This window comes from Nansenia antarctica (genome assembly GCF_963989245.1).
Source record: "Nansenia antarctica genome assembly, chromosome: 15".
Classification (NCBI taxonomy): Eukaryota; Metazoa; Chordata; class Actinopteri; order Argentiniformes; family Microstomatidae; genus Nansenia; species Nansenia antarctica.
In genome coordinates this window covers 25,843,524-25,851,023 of record NC_137685.1, presented here as the reverse complement: position 1 = coordinate 25,851,023, position 7,500 = coordinate 25,843,524, and the positions used below count along the sequence as shown (strand labels likewise).

General features: G+C 51.6%; 1 protein-coding gene across 1 annotated transcript in view; it reads left to right on the top strand.

Annotated features, from left to right (window-relative positions):
• LOC308171281 (NACHT, LRR and PYD domains-containing protein 3-like) overlaps positions 1-7,500 on the top strand; it is a gene marked incomplete at both ends in the record, with an annotated part of 31,356 nt that overhangs the window by 13,224 nt on the left and 10,632 nt on the right. The window contains one exon of the mRNA XM_080546115.1: positions 3,298-3,471. Coding sequence (XP_080402241.1) covers positions 3,298-3,471 — 174 coding nt within the window. The remainder of the gene's footprint in view (positions 1-3,297; positions 3,472-7,500) is intronic.

The window sequence follows — 7,500 nt, the reverse complement described above, 5'->3', positions numbered from 1 at the left end:
TTAAGTTAAAGTGGGCGGAGCTTAAGTTAAAGTGGGCGGAGCTTAAGTCAAAGTGGGCGGAGCTTGTATCTAAGTGGGCGGAGCTTGTGCATAAGTGGGCGGAGCTTAAGTTAAAGTGGGTGGAGCTTAAGTCAAAGTGGGCGGAGCTTGTATCTAAGTGGGCGGAGCCTGTGTCTAAGTGGGCGGAGCTTAATTCAAAGTGGGCGGAGCTTGTATCTAAGTGGGCGGAGCTTGTGTCTAAGTGGGAGTGGCTTAGACAGTTAGTGGGCGGAGCTTGTGTGAAAGTGGGAGTGGCTTAGACAGTTAGTGGGCGGAGCTTGTGTCAAAGTGGGCGGAGCTTAAGTGGGAGTGGGAGTGGCTTAGACCGTTAGTGGGCGGATCTTGTGTCAAAGTGGGAGTGGCTTAGACAGTTAGTGGGCGGAGCTTGTGTCAAAAGTGGGCGGAGCTTGTGTCAAAAGTGGGCGGAGCTTGTGTCAAAGTGGGCGGAGCTTAAGTGGGAGTGGGAGTGGCTTAGACAGTTAGTGGGCGGAGCTTCTGTCTAAGTGGGCGGAGCTTCTGTCTAAGTGGGCGGAGCTTAAGTCAAAGTGGTCGGAGCTTAAGTCAAAGTGGGCGGAGCTTAAGTCAAAGTGGGTGGAGCTTGTGTCAAAGTGGGCGGAGCTTGTGTCAAAGTGGGCGGAGCTTGTGTCAAAGTGGGCGGAGCTTAAGTCAAAGTGGGCGGAGCTTAAGTCAAAGTGGGCGGAGCTTGTGTCAAAGTGGGCGGAGCTTGTGTCAAAGTGGGCGGAGCTTGTGTCAAAGTGGGCGGAGCTTGTGTCAAAGTGGGCGGAGCTTGTGTCAAAGTGGGCGGAGCTTGTGTTTAAGTGGGCGGAGCTTAAGTCAAAGTGGGCGGAGCTTGTATCTAAGTGGGCGGAGCTTGTGTGTAAGTGGGCGGAGCTTAAGTCAAAGTGGGCGGAGCTTAAGTCAAAGTGGGCGGAGCGTGTGTCTAAGTGGGCGGAGCTTGTGTCTAAGTGGGCGGAGCTTAAGTCTAAGTGGGCGGAGCTTGTGTCAAAGTGGGCGGCGCTTGTGCCAAAGTGGGCGGAGCTTAAGTCAAAGTGGGCGGAGCTTGTGTCTAAGTGGGCGGAGCTTAAGTCAAAGTGGGCGGAGCTTGTGTCTAAGTGGGTGGAGCTTAAGTCAAAGTGGGCGGAGCTTGTGTCTAAGTGGGCGGAGCTTAAGTCAAAGTGGGCGGAGCTTAAGTCAAAGTGGGCGGAGCTTAAGTCAAAGTGGGCGGAGCTTGTGTCTAAGTGGGTGGAGCTTAAGTCAAAGTGGGCGGAGCTTGTATCTAAGTGGGCGGAGCTTAAGTCAAAGTGGGCGGAGCTTAAGTCAAAGTGGGCGGAGCTTGTATCTAAGTGGGCGAAGCTTAAGTCAAAGTGAGCGGAGTTTGTGGCAAAGTGGGCGGAGCTTAAGTCAAAGTGGGCGGAGCTTAAGTCAAAGTGGGCGGAGCTTAAGTCAAAGTGGGCGGCGCTTGTGTCAAAGTGGGCGGAGCTTGTGTCAAAGTGGGCGGAGCTTAAGTCAAAGTGGGCGGAGCTTGTGTCTAAGTGGGCGGAGCTTAAGTCAAAGTGGGCGGAGCTTGTGTCTAAGTGGGTGGAGCTTAAGTCAAAGTGGGCGGAGCTTGTGTCTAAGTGGGCGGAGCTTGTGGCTAATTGGGCGGAGCTTGTTTCTAAGTGGGCGGAGCTTGTGTCTAAGTGGGTGGAACTTGTTTCTAAGTGGGCGGAGCTTAAGTCAAAGTGGGCGGAGCTTAAGTCAAAGTGGGCGGAGCTTAAGTCAAAGTGGGCGGAGCTTGTGTGTAAGTGGGCGGAGCTTGTGTGTAAGTGGGCGGAGCTTGTATCTAAGTGGGTGGAGCTTAAGTCAAAGTGGGCGGAGCTTAAGTCAAAGTGGGCGGAGCTTAAGTCAAAGTGGGCGGAGCTTGTGTCAAAGTAGGCGGCGCTTAAGTCAAAGTGGGCGGAGCTTGTATCTAAGTGGGCGGAGCTTAAGTCAAAGTGGGCGGAGTTTGTGTCAAAGTGGGCGGAGCTTAAGTCAAAGTGGGCGGAGCTTGTGTCTAAGTGGGCGGAGCTTGTGTCTAAGTGGGAGTGGCTTAGACAGTTAGTGGGCGGAGCTTGTGTCAAAATGGGAGTGGCTTAGACAGTTAGTGGGCGGAGCTTGTGTCAAAAGTGGGCGGAGCTTGTGTCAAAGTGGGCGGAGCTTGTGTCAAAGTGGGCGGAGCTTAAGTCTAAGTGGGAGTGGCTTAGACAGTTAGTGGGCGGAGCTTGTGTCAAAAGTGGGCGGAGTTTGTGTCAAAAGTGGGCGGAGCTTAAGTCTAAGTGGGAGTGGCTTAGACAGTTAGTGGGCGGAGCTTGTGTCAAAGTGGGAGTGGCTTAATTGATTAATTACAATTTTCTTTCATTTGCCAACAAACGACCTACCTAGACTGTACGCAGTTGCACAGACAGTATTGCTTTAGGATGAAAAACAGAAATCGGTGCCAGAAAGTCCCAGTCACCCAAAAATCGGCACCGTGAAGCGGCATAGGGGTCCGGTCGCGTGCCCCGAGTTTCGAGGCGCTAGCTCAAACGGTCGCTCCGTGGCGCCCCCTTTAATTACGGATTTCGTACTTACGTCAAAGCTCCCCGTTTGGGCCACGAATGGCCGATCAAGCCGAAACTCTGGGTAAACACTTGTCTCACCGAGATGTTCGACATATGTGAAAACCAGACCTCTAGCTCACAGCTAGGAGGGGAGTTAAGAATTCTGGCCACAGGGGGCGCCGCAACCGAGTCGGGGCTCGGATATGTGTTCGGCGGGCCCGAGCCGATTCGGAAAATATCTGAACCGTGTCTGTGGCACTTACGGTTGCTGAGCTAAAGTCCTTTAACCTTAAGTCAAAGTGGGCGGAGTGAGCTTGTGTAAACACTGTGAATTTCCCATTCATTCTCTATGGAGAGAGGTTCATTAGCTCATCACATCCACAGCCAAGTCTCTCACACACACACACACACAGAGACACACACACACACACACACACACATGCACACGCACACACGCATACCTCTCTACCTCCCTCTCTCCCTCCCCACAACACTGCCATAGCCCACAAGCTAAAGCCTAGGGCAAGTGACCATGCCTGAGTCCTGAATACTTAGTATGAGTAGGAACCCCTTCTGTCACAGAGAGTCTGAGTCAACATCTTTATGCACACCCTCCACCATGGTACACACTGTTATATGTACCTGACCTACAGTACTCTACATCAAACTCTGTATCAATGATATGTTCTCTGTTCTGCAGACTGGTTCTCTGTACACTCTCCACTGAGGGCTGTGAGACACTGGCCTCCGTTCTCCAATCAGCAGACTCACCTCTGAGAGAACTGCAGCTGAACTTCACTACCCTGTCTGATGACTCCTGGCTGAGAGTCTTAGCTGCACTGAGAGATCCACACTGTAAACTACACACACTGAGGTCAGTACTTTTAGAAGAGTGTTTACATGACCCCTCTCTACCACACACACTCACACACACACACACACACACTCACATGCACACACACACACACACACACACAGACTTACACACACACTCACACACACAGGCTAACACACACACTCACACACACAGGCTAACACACACACACACACACACACACACACACACACACACACACACACACTCACACACACACACACACACACACACACACACACACACACACACACACACACACACACACACACACAGGCTAACACACACACACACACACACACACACACACACACACACACACACAGGCTAACACACACACACACACACACACACACACACACACACACACACACACACACACACACACACACACACACACACACACACACACACACACACACACACACACACTCCAACAGGTAATGCGTATGCAGATGCTGAGTGCTGCCAGGCTCACTCAGGTATATGTGTCTGTCTCCCTCCAGTGGTGGTAAGTGGAAGTGGCGCAGCTATTCCCTTATTCGGGGAAAGGTGAACACATGTGTGTCACGTTCACCAAATGAGGGACCGGACTGACAGAGTAGCACATGTGTTGTGTGACAGGAAGGTCGTAGAGACACCATTCAAATGGTTTTCGATTCCCTGGGTTCTCCCCTATCCGGGGGCGTTGGAATTCTTCTCCTAAAACACGGGGAAGCACAGTTATTAACTCCGGTAAGAGTCACACTACGGGACGTCGTATACCATTGGCTATGACGGGAGTAGAAACACAAGATGTTGCTGAGTAGGTTCATTAGGTCATAATGGTCATTTTAAGCCGTCAGCCAGCCCGCTACGACCAGGGGAAGTCATGTTAAAGTGAAGTTAAAACACAACGAGATTGCTATGCTAACACCGCTAATGCGGAAGTCCCTCAGACAGACAGAGAGAGAGACGTGCAGCCACCTAGTATCATAGAATAGACCACCCTGGGTGACAGGAAGGTCGTAGAGACACCATTCAAATGGTTTTAGATTCCCTGTCCTCTGGTCTATCCGGGGGTGTTGGAATTGTTCTCCTAACCCGCGGGGAACCATACGTTATTAACCCCGGGAGGGGTCACACTACGGGACGTATAACGCTGGCTATGAATGTGGTAGAAACACGTGGTTTTCATATTTAAGTTCATTAGGTCTACACGGTCATTTGAAGCCTAACCCCAGCCCTCTACGACCCCGGGAAGTCATGTTAAAGTCTAAGTGCCCCATGCTACCCATGCTACCCATGCTAGGTCTCTTAAAGGACTTTAGCTCAGCAAGCGTAGGTGCCACAGACACGGTATAGATATTTTCCGACTCGGCTCGGCCCCACCGAGAGACATATGGAACCCCCGAATCGGTGTGGCGCCCCCTGGTGATGTTATTGAGCTTCTTGCATGTTAGCCGCATGCTAGCGTAGCTAATGCTAACAAAGGGTTCCCTGGATACAGCGTGATCTCACGATCATAAAAGCCCAAGGCAGTGGCAAAAAAAAAAAAAAAAGTTAGGGTGAAGATAGTGGATGCATGCGTGAGTCGATTTTAGTCTGTGGAGACGAGATAGAATGGATTTAACATCTCTCTATGACCTGGGGTCACAAGGGTGTGGAATAACCAGTGACATCTGAGCTCCTGGGCATATGTGAATGTGAATGTGAATGGTCATGTTAATGAGCTGTATGTTAATGAGCTGTGTGTTAATGAGCTGTATGTTAATGAGCTGTATGTTAATGAGCTGTATGTTAATGAGCTGTATGTTAATGAGCTGTATGTTAATGAGCTGTATGTTAATGAGATGTATGTTAATTAGCTGTGTGTGTATGTTAATGAGCTGTATGCTAATGAGATTCATGCTAATGAGCTGTATGTTAATGAGCTGTGTAAAAGTGGACGGAGCTTAAGTAAAAGTGGGCGGAGCTTGTGTCTAAGTGGGAGTGGCTTAGACAGTTAGTGGGCGGGGCTTGTGTATAAGTGGGCGGAGCTTAAGTCAAAGTGGGCGGAGCTTAAGTCAAAGTGGGCGGAGCTTGTGTCAAAGTGGGCGGAACTTGTGTCAAAGTGGGCGGAACTTGTGTCAAAGTGGGCGGAGCTTGCGTCAAAGTGGGCGGAGTTTAAGTTAAAGTGGGCGGAGCTTAAGTTAAAGTGGGCGGAGCTTAAGTCAAAGTGGGCGGAGCTTGTATCTAAGTGGGCGGAGCTTGTATCTAAGTGGGCGGAGCTTGTGTCTAAGTGGGAGTGGCTTAGACAGTTAGTGGGCGGAGCTTGTGTGAAAGTGGGAGTGGCTTAGACAGTTAGTGGGTGGAGCTTGTGTCAAAGTGGGCGGAGCTTAAGTGGGAGTGGGAGTGGCTTAGACCGTTAGTGGGCGGATCTTGTGTCAAAGTGGGAGTGGCTTAAAAAGTTAGTGGGCGGAGCTTGTGTCAAAAGTGGGCGGAGCTTGTGTCAAAAGTGGGCGGAGCTTGTGTCAAAGTGGGCGGAGCTTAAGTGGGAGTGGGAGTGGCTTAGACAGCTAGTGGGCGGAGCTTCTGTCTAAGTGGGCGGAGCTTCTGTCTAAGTGGGCGGAGCTTCTGTCTAAGTGGGCGGAGCTTAAGTCAAAGTGGTCGGAGCTTGTGTCAAAGTGGGCGGAGCTTGTGTCAAAGTGGGCGGAGCTTGTGTCAAAGTGGGCGGAGCTTGTGTCAAAGTGGGCGGAGCTTGCGTCAAAGTGGGCGGAGCTTAAGTCAAAGTGGGCGGAGCTTGTGTCAAAGTGGGCGGAGCTTGTGTCAAAGTGGGCGGAGCTTGTGTCAAAGTGGGCGGAGCTTGTGTCAAAGTGGGCGGAGCTTAAGTTAAAGTGGGCGGAGCTTAAGTCAAAGTGGGCGGAGCTTGTATCTAAGTGGGCGGAGCTTGTGTGTAAGTGGGCGGAGCTTAAGTCAAAGTGGGCGGAGCTTAAGTCAAAGTGGGCGGAGCTTAAGTCAAAGTGGGCGGAGCTTGTGTCTAAGTGGGCGGAGCTTAAGTCTAAGTGGGCGGAGCTTGTGTCAAAGTGGGCGGCGCTTGTGCCAAAGTGGGCGGAGCTTAAGTCAAAGTGGGCGGAGCTTGTGTCTAAGTGGGCGGAGCTTAAGTCAAAGTGGGCGGAGCTTGTGTCTAAGTGGGTGGAGCTTAAGTCAAAGTGGGCGGAGCTTGTGTCTAAGTGGGCGGCGCTTGTGTCTAAGTGGGCGGAGCTTAAGTCAAAGTGGGCGGAGCTTAAGTCAAAGTGGGCGGAGCTTAAGTCAAAGTGGGCGGAGCTTGTGTCTAAGTGGGTGGAGCTTAAGTCAAAGTGGGCGGAGCTTGTATCTAAGTGGGCGGAGCTTAAGTCAAAGTGGGCGGAGTTTGTGTCAAAGTGGGCGGAGCTTAAGTCAAAGTGGGCGGAGCTTAAGTCAAAGTGGGCGGAGCTTGTGTCTAAGTGGGCGGAGCTTAAGTCAAAGTGGGCGGAGCTTGTGTCTAAGTGGGTGGAGCTTAAGTCAAAGTGGGCGGAGCTTGTGTCTAAGTGGGCGGAGCTTGTGTCTAAGTGGGTGGAACTTGTTTCTAAGTGGGCGGAGCTTAAGTCAAAGTGGGCGGAGCTTAAGCCAAAGTGGGCGGAGCTTAAGTCAAAGTGGGCGGAGCTTGTGTGTAAGTGGGCGGAGCTTGTGTCTAAGTGGGCGGAGCTTAAGTCAAAGTGGGTGGAGCTTGTATCTAAGTGGGTGGAGCTTAAGTCAAAGTGGGCGGAGCTCAAGTCAAAGTGGGCGGAGCTTAAGTCAAAGTGGGCGGAGCTTGTATCTAAGTGGGCGGAGCTTAAGTCAAAGTGGGCGGAGTTTGTGTCAAAGTGGGCGGAGCTTAAGTCAAAGTGGGCGGAGCTTGTGTCTAAGTGGGCGGAGCTTGTGTCTAAGTGGGCGGAGCTTGTGTCTAAGTGGGAGTGGCTTAGACAGTTAGTGGGCGGAGCTTGTGTCAAAATGGGAGTGGCTTAGACAGTTAGTGGGCGGAGCTTGTGTCAAAAGTGGGCGGAGCTTGTG